This window comes from Mya arenaria, chromosome 6 (assembly GCF_026914265.1).
Source record: "Mya arenaria isolate MELC-2E11 chromosome 6, ASM2691426v1".
Lineage (NCBI taxonomy): Eukaryota > Metazoa > Mollusca > Bivalvia > Myida > Myidae > Mya > Mya arenaria.
Genome location: NC_069127.1, coordinates 37510771 through 37528972, shown reverse-complemented (window position 1 = coordinate 37528972; position 18202 = coordinate 37510771). Strand labels below are relative to the sequence as shown.

The following is an 18202-nucleotide window of genomic DNA, read 5'->3' as shown; positions in this document are numbered from 1 at the left end:
TTAAAAACTTTAGGTGGCGTGGCTGAGTGGTTAGCGTGTGATGCTAAGGATAAGAGTGTCCTTTATTCGAATACTGCTCATAACCTTACGGTAGTACTGGTTATCACCCAGGAAGGGTAAATGGTTTTAAAACTCATGCTTATAGCTGATTTTAAAATTGTACTAATATGTTCGTCTCTCTGAAAAAACATTTCAGATTTTGTTTGTTAATCTGTATTACATGAAATTACCTCTAACTTTACCTCTAGCTTTTACCTAGAATTATTGTAAACTTGTAAATGTGGGATCAACACAATGTGAAAATAGGTTGTGACGTGTATGGATGTAAGGATTCGCAATAAACGAGTTAAGCAATCTCATACCCAGAAATGTTTGGGGGTTTTCTTGAAAAACAGTATTAGTATTTTGTTGACATTGATGAAAGTTTGATATTTACCCCGTACCTTCTGCAAATAAAATTAAATGGAAGGAGTGAAGTCAATTCTTTGGTTATGTAACAAAGTTATGAGTTTGTTATATTCACATGACCGGTACAATGCAATAAGGCAAAAACATATACCTGGTATGTATGGTCCCTGTAAAATGGCAAGAAAAATAAGGGAAGGTAGGATGATTTTTTTCATTTTATTATTTTTGCCATTGTTTACACTCAGGCCTTCATTGCTACCGTTGCCATTGCTGTAGTTTAAATTCATGCCTTCATTGCTACCCCTGCCATTGCCATTGTTTACACTCCTGCCTTCATTGCTAGCCCTGCCATTGCCGTTGTTTACACTCCTGCCTTCATTGCTTCGTCTGCAATTGCCGTCATTCCGTCCTTCTGACCGTCCAGTACCATTTCTTGGTAGGCATTGATCAGAAAATGTTTAAACTTGGTCAGAATGTTCCCCTTGATCATATCTCGACCTATTTTAAAAGTGGGTCACATGGGGTCAAAAACTAGGTCACTAGGTCAAATCTTAGAAAAATCTTTGGAACATACTAGAGGCATTATACATGGTCAAATATACATGAAACTTTATCAGATGTTTTCCTTGATGAACTCTTGGTCGTAAATAAAACTCTGTCACATATGATCGAAAATAAGTCACTAGGTCAAATCTTTGAAAAATCTTGTCCGGAACCATATGGTAATGATTGGTCAAGTTATGTTCAAAATTGGTCATGATGTAAACCTTGTTGAAATATGAACCACTTTAAAAAGTGGGTCACATGGGGTCAAAAACTAGATCAGTAGGTCAAATCTTAGAAAATCCTTTGGAACATACTAGAGGCATTATACATGGTCAAATATTTATAAAACTTAAGCAGAATGTTTTCTTGGTCCATTTCTCTGCAGCCATATTACATGTTAATATAGGAGTATTCCACCTTCTTTTCATTTCCAAATCATGAATCTTGCCTAATCAGGCGGGGGATATCAATTCAACCAATTTGCTTGTTTACACCCCTTCCTTCATTGCTACCCCTGCCATTGCCATTGTTTACACTCCTGCCTTCATTGCTACCCCTGCCATTGCCATTGTTTACACTCAAGCCTTCATTGCTAGCCCTGCCATTGCCATTGTTTTCATTCCTGCCTGTATAGCAACCCTTTCGGTCACTGCTGCTTCTGGTTCATGGCTGATTTTAGCTCATCTGTTTGTCGAAGAAAAGGTTAAGATATGATAGCCTTGGTGTTGTCATCTGCTTTGTTGTGCAAAATATTGGCCTAATTCAAACACCATTATATATATTGAAAAAAACCTTGTAATACCTATTGCGGTAGATAATTACGCTCATCAATGGCATGGCTCAATACTCTGGCTTTAATAATTGTTTAGTTTTGGTCTCTGCTCTGATTTCAATTGATTCTGCTGTTGTTACCCTACAAATGCCGAAAATGTCTTTTCCGTTGCCATTTTATCCAATTACATTTCATTATTATCCCTCTCAACTCTGTTGTTTTCATTTCTTCTGACGTTGTTTCCCTTCTCAATAGCCTTGATTTCCTTTCTAGTTCAGTTATTGGACCTTCCTGTTGCTGTTGTGTCGACGTTTCTTTCCAATGATGTCAAGATTTATACCAATCTCATCATCATTGTCTACAATTCCTACCTTTCTTATCACCTTAATTTCTGCTGCCTTTGTCATATTTTAAGTGCTATTACTGTTAACCACCCCTTCTGTAGTCAATTTTTTGTGTCTTGTTACTAAATCATTGATTTCCAGTCACCAGTGTAAAATGACCCTGACCTCTTTTAGATCCCAGCCAGAGAACACTGAGGTTCACAGCAGATGAGCTCGTCCAAATACTAGTTGGCAGACAGGAGAGGGGAGAGCCGATACCAGATGATGATAATGACCCAGAAGAGAAAGGTCAGTCTCCCATGACCTTCACATTAGTAATGTTTAAATATTCTTTAAACAATCCTTGAACTCTCTCTGGTTGGGCAAAAGTGCTTGATTTAAAAACCGATAATTTCATAATAAAAGCTATGCAAGTATGGTAATAAGAAACAAATGATCAGAAAAACTAGTGTTGCGAGTAGTTTCAAAACTAGTGCTCCTGCTAACGTCATACTTCACAGCAATGTTGGTCAGCATGGGAAATGGTACACCTGTAATTTCTGTAACATTTCACTATGTCTAACCAGAGTTATGGCCCTTTAATTAGAATCATCTTGTTATGCATGCTACCCCCATAGTAATTCACCTACACACATGCAACTTCATAGCAATTTTAGTTTAAATTGATTATTTAACACCTGCGATTTCTTTGCAAGTTCACTTTTCTAACAAGAGTACTTGCTATTTAATTTGAAAAAAGAGCTAGAATTTATGGTATGCATACATGCCATATCCCCCGGCGGGGGGAAAAATCCCCCGGAATTTCGATCCATCCCCCGGGGTTTTTTTTGGGTTTTTTTAGAAATTTTACATCAGGCAATAATGACAAAGTAAGTGAAACCACAGTATGTGAGTGAAACTGAATGTAAAGAAACAACTCCACAAGGGTGAAATGCAAAAAGGAAACTTTTACAACAAATGATCAATTAATTTGTAGTAATTATCAAAGGCAAAGAAATATTACTATTTTGGAAGGAAGAAATTAATGATATTTATTCTATTCTCTTATTGTCTGAAAGTCATCAAGCTGATAGAATTAAGCACAATTTTTTAGAAGACTTTGGAGGAAGGTAAATTTAATTTAATTGTCTCGAAAACATATTTTTCCAATGACATATTTTGTTCTGCAAGTGCATTACAGTATGACATGACAGTGTATCATAAGAATATGATAAATCATGACATAAAATAATTCTGTATAATGAAAAAGTTAAGAGGTTTTCAAAGCAAACTATATGTGAATACATTTTTTCGTACTTGCGTCTAAAAATACTTTAAAATTTCGCCAACTTAGACCTGCTAAAAAAAATCCCCCTGAATACAACCAAAATCCCCCTGAATTTTCAGCCTTTTGAACAAATCTCCCTGAATGGTCTCCAGAAAATATGGCATGTATGGGTATGCATGGGAAATGGTGCATCTGCAATTTTTATGACATTTCTTTTTGTTATGGCCCTTTAATAAGAAACAAATGATGTCACATGAAGCTTCAAAAGTGTTGCACTAACACACATGAAAATTCTTTTGGATGTTGGTCAGCATGGGAAATTGTGCATCTGCAATTTGTGTGATTCTTTACATGCGTTATGGCCCTTGACTTAGTAAAATGTGGTCTGAATGTTTTTAGTTAGGCTGATATTACAATAGCAAAATGTTGCTGTTTTATAAAGCACAAGCTCATGTTGTTTATTCAGAACTCTTTATCTTGGCCATGTTTGATGAGACTTTTAAAAATAACCTGGCACAAATCTAATGACAATGCGTTGTGTTGCTTGCAAGACCCATATCTGTACTTCAAGGTCACACTTAAGGTTCATTTTTCCTTATATTTTGGCTGGTCTAAGGACTGTAACTTGGTCATGCATATGGGTATGTTGGAATATTGTTGCATATTTGTTCACCATGACACTGCAGTGTGCTGTGAGCAAGACCAATATCTTAAAGTCAAGGTCAAACTTATGGGTCATTGGTAAAATTGTCAAAATAATAAAAACTTAGCACCAATGTTCATTATTAGTAGCTTGCCTATCCTATGACCAAATGAAACAATATGACATCTATATTCATATTTAAAAAAATGATATTTAATTAAACAAACTTTCACAGAACTGTTTCAACAGCGGCAGGCTTTAAATTGTGGTTGTTTTGCCAACAAAGCTCAAGCATATATTAACCATGTAGAATTGTAACCCTTGTCCGTCTGTATGTGCATCCATCAATCATTCGATTTGCCCAAATCTTCTGATATTGCAAATTGAAAACCTTGATTCATGACATTGCGGTGTGTCTAGTTTAGAGATTAACAGAAATGTCTTATTCTCAATTTCAATAGTAAAACCACTTTACTTTGATTGGACTTTTTCACAGCATTAATGGTTAAACTGCAATCATTATTCACTGCTGAAGCTATGGCCAATTAAGTAAATACATAATTTTTGTTAATTGTGTTTCAGGTGCGTCTGCTGGTGGTGCACAGAACCTCCCATCTGGTGAGTGGGTCTTAAAATACTGGTGTCAAGATTTGGTGCACGTTTATCACAGTCGACCAATTGTGTTCATGTTGTATGAATGTAGGGGGGGGGTGTGGCTCCACGATTATCACAGTCGATCAATTGTGTTCATGTAATATGTACACAGTAGGGCGTGTGGCTCCACGTTTATAACAGCTGATCAATTGTGTTTGTGTTGAATGAACACAGGAGGGCGTGTGACTCCACGTTTATCAATGTCGATCAATTGTGTTCATGTTGTGTGAACACAGGAGGGTGTGTGACTCCCCGTTTATCACAGTCGATCAATTGTGTTCATGTATGAACCCAGGAGGGTGTGTGACTCCAGGTGTATAACAGTTGATCAATTGTGTTCATGTTGTGTGAACACAGGAGGGTGTGTGACTCCCCGTTTATCACAGTCGATCAATTGTGTTCAGGTTGTATGAACACAGGAGGGTGCGTGGCTCCATGTTTATCAGTCGATCAATAGAGTTCATGTTGTATGAACCAAATAGGGCATGGGACTCCCCGTTTATCACAGTCAATCAATTGTGTTCATGTTGTATGAACACAGGAGGACCTGTGACTCCACATGTATAACAGTCGATCAATTGTGTTCATGTTGTATGAACACAGGAGGGTGTGTGACTCCAGGTGTATAACAGTTGATCAATTGTGTTCATGTTGTATGAACACAGGAGGGTGCGTGACTCCACGTTTATCACAGTCGATCAATTGTGTTCATGTTGTATGAACACAGGACGGTGTGTGGCTCCAAGTTTGTAACAGTCGATCAATTGTGTTCATGTTGTATGTTCACAGGATGGCGTGTGACTTACAGTTGATCAATTGTGTTCATGTTGTATGAACCCAAAAGGGTGTGTGACTCCGCATTTATAACAGTCGATCAATTGTGTTCATGTTGTATGAACACAGGAGGGCCTGTGACTCCACGTTTGTAACAGTCGATCAATTGTGTTCATGTTGTATGTTCACAGGATGGCGTGTGACTTACAGTTGATAAATTGTGTTTATGTTGTATGAACCCAAAAGGGTGTGTGACTCCGCATTTATAACAGTCGATCAATTGTGTTCATGTTGTATGAACACAGGAGGGCATGTGGCTCGGCGTTTATAACAGTTGATCAATTGTGTTCATGTTGTATGAACCCAGGAGGGTGCGTGACTCCATGTTTATAACAGTTGATCAATTGTGTTCATGTTGTATGTTCACAGGATGGCGTGTGACTCCACGTTTATAACAGTCGATCAATTGTGTTCATGTTGTATGTTCACAGGATGGTGTGTGACTTACAGTTGATCAATTGTGTTCATGTTGTATGAACCCAAAAGGGCATGTGACTCCAAGTTTATAACAGTTGATCAATTGTGTTCATGTTGTATGAACCCAGGAGGGCATGTGACACCAAGTTTATAACAGTTGATCAATTGTGTTCATGTTGTATGAACCCAGGAGGGCATGTGGCTCCGCGTTTATAACAATCGATCAATTGTGTTCATGTTGTATGAACACAGGAGGGCCTGTGACTCCACGTATGTAACAGTCGATCAATTGTGTTCATGTTGTATGTTCAAAGGATGGCGTGTGACTTACAGTTGATCAATTGTGTTCATGTTGTATGAACCCTAAAGGGCGTGTGACTCCAAGTTTATAACAGTTGATCAATTGTGTTCATGTTGTATGAACCCAGGAGGGCATGTGGCTCCGCGTTTATAACAGTTGATCAATTGTGTTCATGTTGTATGAACCCAGGAGGGTGCGTGACTCAACGTTTATAACAGTTGATCAATTGTGTTCATGTTGTATGTTCACAGGATGGCGTGTGACTCCACGTTTATAAAGTCGATCAATTGTGTTCATGTTGTATGTTCACAGGATGGCGTGTGACTTACAGTTGATCAATTGTGTTCATGTTGTATGAACCCAAAAGGGCATGTGACTCCAAGTTTATAACAGTTGATCAATTGTGTTCATGTTGTATGAACCCAGGAGGGCATGTGGCTCCGCGTTTATAACAGTTGATCAGTTGTGTTCATGTTGTATGAACCCAGGAGGGCATGTGGCTCCACGTTTATAACAGTTGATCAATTGTGTTCAAGTTGTATGAACACAGGAGGGCGTCAGACTCCATGATTAGAGTCGATCAATTGTGTTCATGTTGTGTAATTGGTTGCACGAATTCAAGGGGTAAATGCTCTCATGAAAACAAGAAGGTTTCTTTCTACCAGAATTGAATTGTTCCAGCCAAAGTCACACTCCAGGATATGCTCAGAACACTTTATGAGCGGTAATCATTTTATCTTATATTTTATTCATAAATGAATTTGTACCAATAATTGAACAGGGTTGCAAATGTATATTAATGTTTTATTTTTCATTCAAACCTGACAAAAGCACTAAATAAATATGTAGCAGCCATATCTACAATATTTTGTCAATTGTGGGAATAGGTTGATGATGCTTAAAGGCTTACCAGTGCCTCAAGTGTTTTAAAACAACTTGTGGTTATACTTCACTTGTGATAAACAGTCATTTGAAGTATGTTATTAATTTAACAAATCTGGCCACAATGCTTCTTGTTCATATAACAATTATCAGCACCCAGATTTTACCGTAGTTTGCTTGCTTCCGCTTGGACGTATTTTCATAATTGGATAGTTTTTTTAACATGAAATTACGAAGAATAATTAAGTATGATGTAATTTGTATGATTTTAGAAGCCAAAGTGGATGATGAAATGCATCCAACATATGTGCCAACACTTTTTCCTAGAAATTCAGCAAAGCAGGGACAAACTAAGACTGCATCACTTGCAGGTATGTTTATTGGGAAAAAAAATGTTGAAATATATTTTTAGTGAAAATAGGCTGATGTTGGTAAATAGCTCTTTGGGTTTTCTTGTTTCTTGTGACTTACATATTATATGTTTTTCCTACATAATTTGCATGGATTATTTACCAGCAGGTAATTTTTTTTACATACATTTTGAAGAAATTTATATTGCCTTAAACTAAGGCACTCTTGTTAGCTCAGTGTTGCACAAATGTGGTCTGGTTTTGTGGGGAATCTGAAGTGCCTTGAGTAAAACTGCGTTGCCTTGTTTTTACCATTGTGCTTACCATGCAGCCTACAAACCTACCAGAGCAACAGAACATTGGCAATATTGGTAGTTATTGATTTTAAGTTTATGTTCGTTAATCCATTTCAGGTACATTCACACCATCACCTCAAACAGTGTCAACAAAGAAAAGAGGTCAGCCCTGGAGTCAAAGTACAGTTGGTAGACCTAGTTCACCAAAGAAGCTGAACTGCTTTACACAAGATAGTGAAAAAGTTGTTTTGAACAGTGATCATGACTATGTAAAACCAAAAACAAAGCATGAACAGGAAGATACTGTTGAATCATTAAAGCAAGAAAACCATGAAATCAAATCAAAGCAACTGAGACTTGAAAACATAAAAGGCAATGCAGGAAAAAATCAATTTTGGACCAACTTACCAAAATACAAAGTCTTCCAGGCACGATGTAAATATCTGAAAACATGGATAGATGGTGGGATTTTGTGATTCTGGAATGGCAAATAAACTGGCAAACCTAAAGCAACCAACAAAAGAGGCCCTCAAAGAAAATTTACATTTGAAGAACTCTTCTTAGTGCTTGTGATGCTAATAACTGGTAACTTCAATGAAGAACTTGCCCACACATTTGACATAAGCCCTGCACATGTGTCGAGTATCTTTACTACACACGCAAACTTTCAGAATGGGGAACTGAAACTGCTCTTTGAAATGCAGTCTTCAGATACAGATCAGGCTGGGTGTTTCGAGTCCTTGGCAATTTGAAGGTTATTCTCGATAGCACTGAACGAATGGTTTATAGCTCCTCAAATCTTGAAGCAAGGAAGAAGATATTTTCAAACTATAAGCACTATCATTCAGCAAAGTTTTCAGTTGGTATTTCACCAAACTTGACAGTTAATTATATATCAAAGGCATGGGGTGGAAGGGCATTCAATAAACGTATTATGTTACAGAGTAGTGCACTGATGGATGATCTTTCAGATGGTGACTCAGTCATGGCTGACAGGGGTTTTAATGTGGCTGGTGAATTTTAATAGAAAGGTGTAGAGTTTCTAATCCCCGAATTTAAAGTACGTGATGGGGCTCAGATTACACAAAAAGAGGCAAGTCGTTTCGAATACATTTCGAAGACACGCATTCATGTTGAGAAAGTTATTCAGAGGATTAAAACATTTCATTTCTTGGAACGGCAGTGCGGTTGAACATGCATGATATAATTGAACAAGTTTTTACAGTGTGTGCTTATTTGCCCAACTTTCAAATGCCAGTGATACAAAAGAGTGTATACCACGTGACAAATTGGTTCATTAATGCTAAGCCGGAAGGCAACATTTTGCTTCAAATGAAGACTTTAAACAAAGATAGCTTCACTTTTTCTAGTTACTGGTAAGGGTGTTGATTCAATAGTCACTTCATTAAAATAGGCCAGCATCTCAATGTCTACATTAAACTTGTCTTCAAGCCTCACAGGTTTTGGCTGTCCTTCATTTGTATGCACTTTCCTAAACTGGCTTGGGTTGAACACATGGACTGCAGCACAGTACTGTCCATTTGATATGTTTGCATTAATTAAATTTGAATGTAGCTCCGCGACCGCATCAAAGGAGGGTGTTTCTGCTGTTCTCTTTACTGTTGGCTGTACTTTTCGAATTTTCACATTGCCAAATGTGTCAGGCTCTGATTTGCTACCTTTAGGTTCAGGCCAGTGACAATTCCTCAGTGCATGTTGGCATGCTTTAAAACTTCTTCACGCCCTTCGTAACAAGCTCTGCAACACAGAATAAAGTGGCATCGACAACACAGAATAAAGTGGCATTGTGTTCGCATGTTTCAGAAATGCCCAGTGCATGTACAGTATCCACAGTAGGGATCATCAGTGATTCTGTCTATTATTACATGTAGCACTTTCACCTCATCGTGGCTTGCTGATTGAGAAGTATTGCACCGTGCAGATATAATGCTGAAAGTTTCTGATTCTCCTACTACTTTACTGAATGTACAAACTGCTTTAACTGATAGGGTCTTGAGACGTCAGTTCTTGATGTGCTTTGTCAAGAACCCGTGTCTCTAGTTGGTACAGCTTCACAGATCTGTCCTCATTGTCTGGAATCTTTCTTGTATCACTAGACCATTCTGACGGAGGCAGATTATAAATATAGAACCCTTGGCCAGCATGTTTACCATAATTAACAATTTAATAATTAAATATTTTTCCTGGAAAAGTTAAGGGACATAATTTCCAAACATACATAACATGTGGTATTTACTGATTGCCTACAACCAAATACTGTTCAATTTTTACACTTGACACTCTAAACCACCCACTCATAATAATACATGTAAACAAACAGCTTAGTATTGATACAGTCATATTTTTTTATCAATTCATTGGTCTTATTTGATAAGACCCTATTTATTCCCCGCCTTGAAAAGGCAAGGGGATATAGTAATGGTAGGCGCGATTCCGTGCATGTGTGTGCATGCGTGTGTGCGTCCGTCCCACATTCATTTCTTTGCATCTCCTCTTACATTTCTCATGCAATTTCTACCAAACTTTCACAGATTGATGATCATAAAGTGACGCAGCGCATATTGTCGGGCTTTTGCGATTCAACCATTTTTATACGCCCAAAGGGTCGTATTATGTTATGGCCTCCATCGTCTCTCCGTCTGTCTGTCCGTCCGTTAGCAATTCCGTGTCCGGGCCATAACTTGGTAACTTAAAAAGCGATTTTCAAATAACTTTATACAAATCATCACTACATTAAAAGGATGTGTCCCGCGCAATTTTTAGGTCCATACCTCAAAGACTAGAATCACCATGGGGGTGCGTTAGCAAATCCGTGTCCGGGCCACAACTTGGTCACTAATAAAGTCATTTTCAAATAACTTTATACAAAGCATCATTACATTAAAAGGATGTGTCGCGCGCAATTTCCAGGTCCATACCTCAAAGTCTAGAATCACCATGGGGGGGGGGGGGACTTTGGCAATTCCATGTCCAGGCCATAACTCAGACTAGAATCACCATTTGGGGGGGGGGGGGCGTTAGCAATACTGTGTCCGGGCCACATCTTTCCAGGTCCATACCTCAAAGACTAGAATCACCATGGGGGTGCGTTAGCAAATCCGTGTCCAGGCCACAACTTGGTCACTAATAAAGTCATTTTCAAATAACTTTATACAAAGCATCATTACATTAAAAGGATGTGTCGCGCGCAATTTTCAGGTCCATACCTCAAACACTAGAATCACCATGGTGGGGCATTAGCAATTCTGTGTCCGGGCCACATCTTTGTTACTAATAAAGTGATTTTCAAATAACTTTATACAAATCATCACTACATTAAAAGGATGTGTCACATGGAATTTCCAGGTCCTTTCCTCAAAGTCTAGAATCACCATGGGGGGGGGAGGTAAGCCATTCCATGTCCAGGCCATAACTCAAAGACTAGAATCACCATGGGGGGGGGGCGTTAGCAATTCTGTGTCCGGGCCACATCTTTGTTACTCGTCCGTTAGCAATTCCGTGTCCGGGCCATAACTTGGTTACTAATAAAGCGATTTTCAAATAACTTTATACAAATCATCACTACATTAGAAGGACCTCAAGCCGAATCTTCTTCGGGCGTATAATGCTCCGTTACGCGGTGCTCTTGTTGAAAGAGTTATAGCCCTGTTTTTCATGCGATTTCTACCAAACTTTCACAGATTGATTATCATAAAGTGAAGCAGCGCATATTGTCGGGATTTCCTGATTTGACCATTTTTGAAGGAGTTATTGCCCTTTGCTTATTTTACATTTAAATTGGTTTCTTTGCAACTCCTCTTACGTTTTTCATGTGATTTCTACCAAACTTTCACAGATTGATTATCATAAAGTGAAGCAGCGCTTATTGTCGGGCTTTCCCGATTCGACCATTTTTGAAAGAATTATTGCCCTTTGCTTATTTTACATTTAAAATTGGTTTCTTCACAACTGCTCTTACGTTTTTCATGCCATTTCTACCAAACTTTCACAGATTGATTATCATAAAGTGAAGCAGTGCATATTGGCTGGCTTTCCTGATTTGACCATTTTTGAAAGAGTTATTGCCCTTTGCTTATTTTACATTTAAAATTGGTTTCTTCGCAACTCCTCTTACGTTTTTCATGCGATTTCTACCAAACTTTCACAGATTGATGACTATATAAAGACGCAGCACATATTGTCAGGCTTTCGCGATTCGGCCATTTTTGAAAGAGTTATTGCCCTTTTTTTTACATTTAAAATTGGTTTCTTCGCAACTCCTCTTACGTTTTTCATGCAATTTCTACCAAACTTTCACAGATTGATGACTATATAGTGACGCAGCGCATATTGTCAGGCTTTTGCAATTTGACCTTTTTTGAAAGAGTAATTGCCCTTTCTTAATTTTACGCATTTCTTATGTTCCTGAGAAACTACCCTTACCATTGATTTTGTTACAAAAAATGCCCCCATGAGGTGGGGGATATAGCTGTCTGTGACCGCTCTTGTTTAAATTACTATTACTATTTCCCTACCATTTACAATTTTCCTACGGTCATTTTACAGAATTTTAGAAAATTTCCGCATCTTGTTTATAATTTTCCACTGAAGATTTTACCTGAAGTCCTGTTGCCGCAATGCATTATAGGAAGCTGTAAAGTCGGGAAATCTTGGAGGATATTTTCGTAGCCCGGTCATTTTTTTGTCGCCTCGGGCGATCGGGCTACCGTTATTTTCGCACACTAAATTAGTGGAAACCTGTTGTGTCGTAGTTGTCGGGACCTTAGGGAATTACTGAAAGAAAACCTGACATATAATAAACAAAACACAAAAAATAAAGCACCAAACCCAAACATTTGAAACTGAGATTTGTCTGCCATTGAACCAGTCTTGTAATATCTGTTGTAAAAACAGCCAACTTATTGTTAAGTGTATGATTTTGTTGACAATTTTATTTCCAGATATCACACCGGTATAAACCCTGGATTTTATATTCACTGTTTCAAATATCAGATTTATTTCGGACACTGATAAACTTACTCAATTACCGGAAAACATATAATAATAGATGATGAACATAAACTGTCCATACCACCATAATTAATATGAACAAAACTCTTCTGTACATTTCAGACCCTATGGAAGAGAATAAACGTCTGAAGGGGATCCTGAAGTGCATCGACTGTAAAGAAAATGACTGTAATATTCTGTTATTGCCATGCACACACCATCGTTTGTGCGAGCCGTGCGCAGAAAAGGTCACCAATTGTCCGGTGTGCCAGAGAAGGGTCGAGGAGAGAGTGAGAACGTACATGGCCTAATAATTTAACTTCTTATGCAACAGTAGGGCTTAACCTAGCCAGATAAGACTGGCATTGATATTTATTTTAGTGTTGTTTGCACGATTTTTGTAAAGTGTCAACCATCATCTTTACACTTTCATTTCCAATTACTAAGCTATAGCAGTTTAGTAATAATGTTTCGATAGAGAATACCCAATTGACTAGTCAATCAAAACTGATGAAACAATTTGAAAAAAAAATGGCAGTATAATCCTTGAATTTAGAAACGCAATATCACTAAACCTATATAGTATTAATCATCAATGATAAATATTTATAATGCCTATTCTATCTGCCAGCGCAATAGCCTGATTAGTCCGGGTTCCAAGTCCTCATTTTTGAGAAAAAAGTGTCAGGTATGTTATACAAATTATTTTTATATGTTGTGTTAGGAGAATGTCTATTTCCATAATCTACAGACTTTTACATACAATTTGATGCCAAAATATTTTGTATAGCAAAGGGGTGCAGTAAATTTCCTTATTTTTCACATTTTTCTGCCTTGGAACCCAGACTAGATATAATTAGGGATGCAGCTTACGGAAGGAGCTGGTTTGGTATAAGTAGACATGGGGATGAATTCTGTTTCTTCATGTAGGAGTTCAATTTCCATTCCATCTCCTAAAGTTCCCCCTTTTAAACAATCATGTAGAATATATGGACAGAGATTTCGACTATGCTAGAGAACTGAAAAACAGTAGGTATTATATTTTAGGAAATATATTTTCAAAAAAATATTGTCTTGAATTTTGTGAAGTTCCAGAATAAATGTTACTATATGTATCAGGGTTAAGTCTAACTCCCCTATAGAGTATAGGGCCATCTTAGCAAAGCTTGTTTTGTGCAATCACTTTTTTGAATCACTATTCCGAAGAAGTTACACATTTTTTTTAAAAGTTGATACCTCTATTTGTTAAGCAAAGATTGTTGGATTTTGCAAGCAAAAAATAATTTTATTTTGTGATATGAACTTAATATTAAACTGAAAATCGTGATCTTTCGATAAATGGTTACACACTAGTTTAAAAGATGGTTCCTATGTAATCAACTTTTAGTCTGGGGCACAACCAACACTTTTCTGAAATGTAACACCAAATTTTTTTCTACTTATTTATATAAAGCTTTCCCTAAGTTTATTTGACATACATTGTTTTCGTACTGTTCAAATTAAACTTAGCACTCGATATTTTCCTTTTCTACATGTTTTGTTTGAAGGGGTCTTCTGTTGCATAAGAATGAAGATCTCTGTGCTCGAAGAAGTCATTTTAGTACAGCGCAGGGTAGTACAGCTGATGCTGTACCGGGGAAGAGGTAATTTACCACATGCTGGTTTAAACCTAGCCTGTATGCCAAAAAAATAATCTCATTTGATATTAAGACATTCATGAGTGTTATAATATTAATATGATGCACGTATCATGCAAAATTTAAAATACAGTTTACAAATTGTATAAAAAAAAAGTTCAAAAAAACAAAAACAAATACAGGTTAATTAGGAATCAGTATAATTATGGGGATTTGCCAGTTGATACCAACAAGTTATATAAGTAACATGATGTTTGGTACCTCTTGCCATATACCCCACAGTTATAAGTGTGGTAAAATTGCCATGAAGGCCATGTTGTTTTTGTTCTCTCTCAACCACTTTGTGTATTATGTATTTTGCTATTCACCTGTACAATATATTGTCATTGTTTTAAAATGGAATTTCACTTAGTTGCTTTAATTGTTGTTTTGTCCCATTTCGTTTGAAATTGACAGCATATTATATATAATATGCATTGCCTGAACATTTTTGTTCAAATTCAAAAGACATGTAGCGGATATTATAACTCCAGCATGTACTGGTATAAACAGATACAGCAAGCTGTTTTGATGTCCCGAGTTATAATAAGGAAAAATCCGGCAAACTTTTTACAACATGGTGAGATACAATAAGACCAAAACCATACTTGATGATCAAAATAATTGGAATGGTTATTTTGATCAATTATCAATATCATAATCTGATATTCATGAGTAATAGAAAACAACATTTAGTCTATCAGAAATATCACTTTGCTTTGAAAATAACACTATGATTTTGCTACTTAAGCGATAATCAAGTCTCGACTGTCACTGATCTAGGGAGCAAACGATCAATTTTTGACAACACTATCATCGTTTCATTTTTAGTTACAATATCAATTGACCTTTGGTATTATTTGTTGTATTTTAAATCTGCACTCTTACACATTGAACGTTTTTATATCTTTTTAAATTTGTGTCGAAGAAAGAATCAATTTTTGCGAAAATCCATGGAAACCAGTTATATAAGACTTCTGACAAAAAATCAGATCACAGATTTTTATATTGCAGTTCAAAATTTGATGTTTTATACATTTTTCTTAAACCTTTATTAACGGTTTAAGCCATTAAACATTAATTTTTGCGAACGGGAATATGAAAATCTACAATCAATTTTTTGTCAGCAATCTTATATCATTGGTTTGCAGATATTTACGCAAATATTTGCTCTTTTCAAGACAAAAAATAAAGAAGTTGTTAAATTGGTCAGTCTGTGAGAGTGCAGCTTTAATACTGACTAGTGACATGTTTATAATTTGATAAGTCTCCCGGTTTGTGTATAGTATTATGTACCTACTTCATATTCAGTGGTCAAAAATAGCAGAAGCCGGAAAGCCCGACTGTTTACATGTATGTCAGGCTTGTTCATTATCCATTAGAGCAAGCCCGGTGGACTTTTAGACTTGGCAAACTTGTTTATTTTCTGTCAGGCCCCATTTTACCAAATGTTCATATAGATCATCTAGATGCTTGAAACTGATCGTAGTCCTTGCAGTTCCATCCGAACAGTAATGATTGAATATAAGCTATAGAGTGACGGTAATTGGGGAAAAAACGGATGTTTCTCGACTTTTGTTCCAGATCACATATAAATCTTATCGTATAAACCGGCAACAGTAAAGTAATATTTCTTAAAATTCTGTTGATCTGAATACGTCTTTTGTCTACAAACAAACATGTTTTCATTGAAATATATGTCAGGTGCAAAACCAGGCTTTCTTTGTGGTGTTTTTTTGCACATCTCAGAGTTTCAGATTTTGAACTTGTTCATTAACGGGCTTTAAATATCAAGATTACAAGCCCAAAGGGCGTGCTGTTCAAAGTACAAATTTAGATGACTGCATTTTGTAATTATGTATGAAAATAATGATATGAACATTTTAATGTACGATTAAAAATGTATGGTTTTATATATCTGTATGTTATTGTTGAACATAAGATTCATGAAAATTCTCATGAATTCATCAGTATATAAAAATGTTATGGGTTGGATTTTAAAGAGAAAATATATGTTCAGTATATTCATCATTATGTAATGGGTTAGATTTTGAAGAGAAAATAGTGTACAAAATGCATCATTATGTAATGGGTTAGATTTCGAAGAGAAAACATGTATAAAATGCATCATTATTAAATGGGTTAGATTTGAAGAGAAAACTTGTACAAAATGCATCATTATGTAATGGGTTAGATTTGAAGAGAAAACTTGTACAAAATGCATCATTATGTAATGGGTTAGATTTGAAGAGAAAACTTGTACAAAATGCATCATTATGTAATGGGTTAGATTTGAAGAGAAAACTTGTACAAAATGCATCATTATGTAATGGGTTAGATTTGAAGAGAAAACTTGTACAAAACGCATCATTATGTAATGGGTTAGATTTGAAGAGAAAACTTGTACAAAACGCATCATTATGTAATGGGTTAGATTTGAAGAGAAAACTTGTACAAAACGCATCATTATGTAATGGGTTAGATTTGAAGAGAAAACTTGTACAAAATGTATCATTATGTAATGGGTTAGATTTGAAGTGAAAACTTGTACAAAATGCATCATTATGTAATGGGTTAGATTTGAAGAGAAAACTTGTACAAAATGCATCATTATGTAATGGGTTAGATTTGAAGAGAAAACTTGTACAAAATGCATCATTATGTAATGGGTTAGATTTGAAGAGAAAACTTGTACAAAATGCATCATTATGTAATGGGTTAGATTTGAAGTGAAAACTTGTACAAAATGCATCATTATGTAATGGGTTAGATTTTAAAGAGAAAACATTGTGTACAAAATGCATCATTATGTGGGTTAGATTTTGAAGATTTGGTAATGGTTGAGAGTGTAAGAATACCTGTTTGAATGTGAGTTGCTTTAGATTTTGTAATGGTTGAGAGTTTGAATTTATGTATGTTTGTGTGTTGGTTTAGATTTTGTTATGATTGACAGTTTGAATTTATGTATGTTTGTGTGTTGGTTTAGATTTTGTAATGATTGACAGTTTGAATTTACGTATGTTTGTGTGTTGGTTTAGATTTTGTAATGATTGACAGTTTGAATTTATGTATGTTTGTGTGTTGGTTTAGATTTTGTAATGATTGACAGTTTGAATTTATGTATGTTTGTGTGTTGGTTTAGAATTTGTAATGGTTGAGAGTGTAAGAATTTAGGTATGTTTGTGTGTTGGTTTAGATTTTGTAATGGTTGACAGTTTAACAGAAATTGTAATGATTGACATTGAAACTATTATTAAACAAAAAAACATAAAAATATTTTCCATTTCATGTTTTGCTTTTTATGAAATAATATATTGGTATATCACTTGTAATAAAAGCCTTGTATGTAACAACTAAAACATTTTTTATATATATTTACAATAATGTTATTATAAGCAAAAACATTACAATGTACTTAGACTGTAGAAACTTTTCAAAACACAATTTCTTATCATACTTGGATGCTATGAATGGAAATAAATTGGTGTTATATATGCCTGAAACTGAGTTAGATTTCTTTTTCATGTCCATGTAAATTCAGGTTAAGACATATATTTTACAGAAATTTTCTATTGTGCTCAAACCAATTGTGGCCTGGATTATTGTTGTTTTTTGGGTTTTCTTTGTATATACAATTGGGGCGAAATCTGCAAAACCCAGGCCACAGGTGATTATAATGATGTAACGCAAAATAACACCCTTTTTTGTTCACCTTTGTGCTCAAGGTGAGCTATTGTGATTGATCAATGTCTGATGTCCGGCGTCCAGCCTTAACATTTAAACTAAACATCTTCCCCAAAAC

General features: G+C 36.0%; 2 protein-coding genes across 2 annotated transcripts in view; both read left to right on the top strand.

Moving 5' to 3' along the window:
• LOC128237766 (uncharacterized) overlaps window positions 1-17903 on the top strand; it is a 34295-nt gene extending 16392 nt beyond the window's left edge. Inside the window, exons 9-11 of the mRNA XM_052953351.1 lie at window positions 2245-2403; window positions 4563-4598; window positions 12848-17903. Coding sequence (XP_052809311.1) covers window positions 2245-2403; window positions 4563-4598; window positions 12848-13035 — 383 coding nt within the window. The 3' untranslated portion in view covers window positions 13036-17903. The remainder of the gene's footprint in view (window positions 1-2244; window positions 2404-4562; window positions 4599-12847) is intronic.
• On the top strand, window positions 7182-8828 carry LOC128238229 (uncharacterized). Its single transcript, XM_052953909.1, has 2 exons — window positions 7182-7439; window positions 7832-8828. The coding sequence occupies exons 1-2, from the start codon at window positions 7292-7294 to the stop codon at window positions 8188-8190; spliced, it is 507 nt and encodes a 168-aa protein (XP_052809869.1). The 5' UTR covers window positions 7182-7291; the 3' UTR covers window positions 8191-8828.
• Window positions 17904-18202: the final 299 nt, after the last annotated feature.

Bases quoted from the DNA above. Each gene is read 5' to 3' on its own strand.
- LOC128238229 (XM_052953909.1), top strand. From the start codon at position 7,292: ATGAAATTACGAAGAATAATTAAGTATGATGTAATTTGTATGATTTTA. The intron at 7,440-7,831 runs GTATGTTTATTG...AATCCATTTCAG, and splicing joins TAAGACTGCATCACTTGCAG to GTACATTCACACCATCACCT.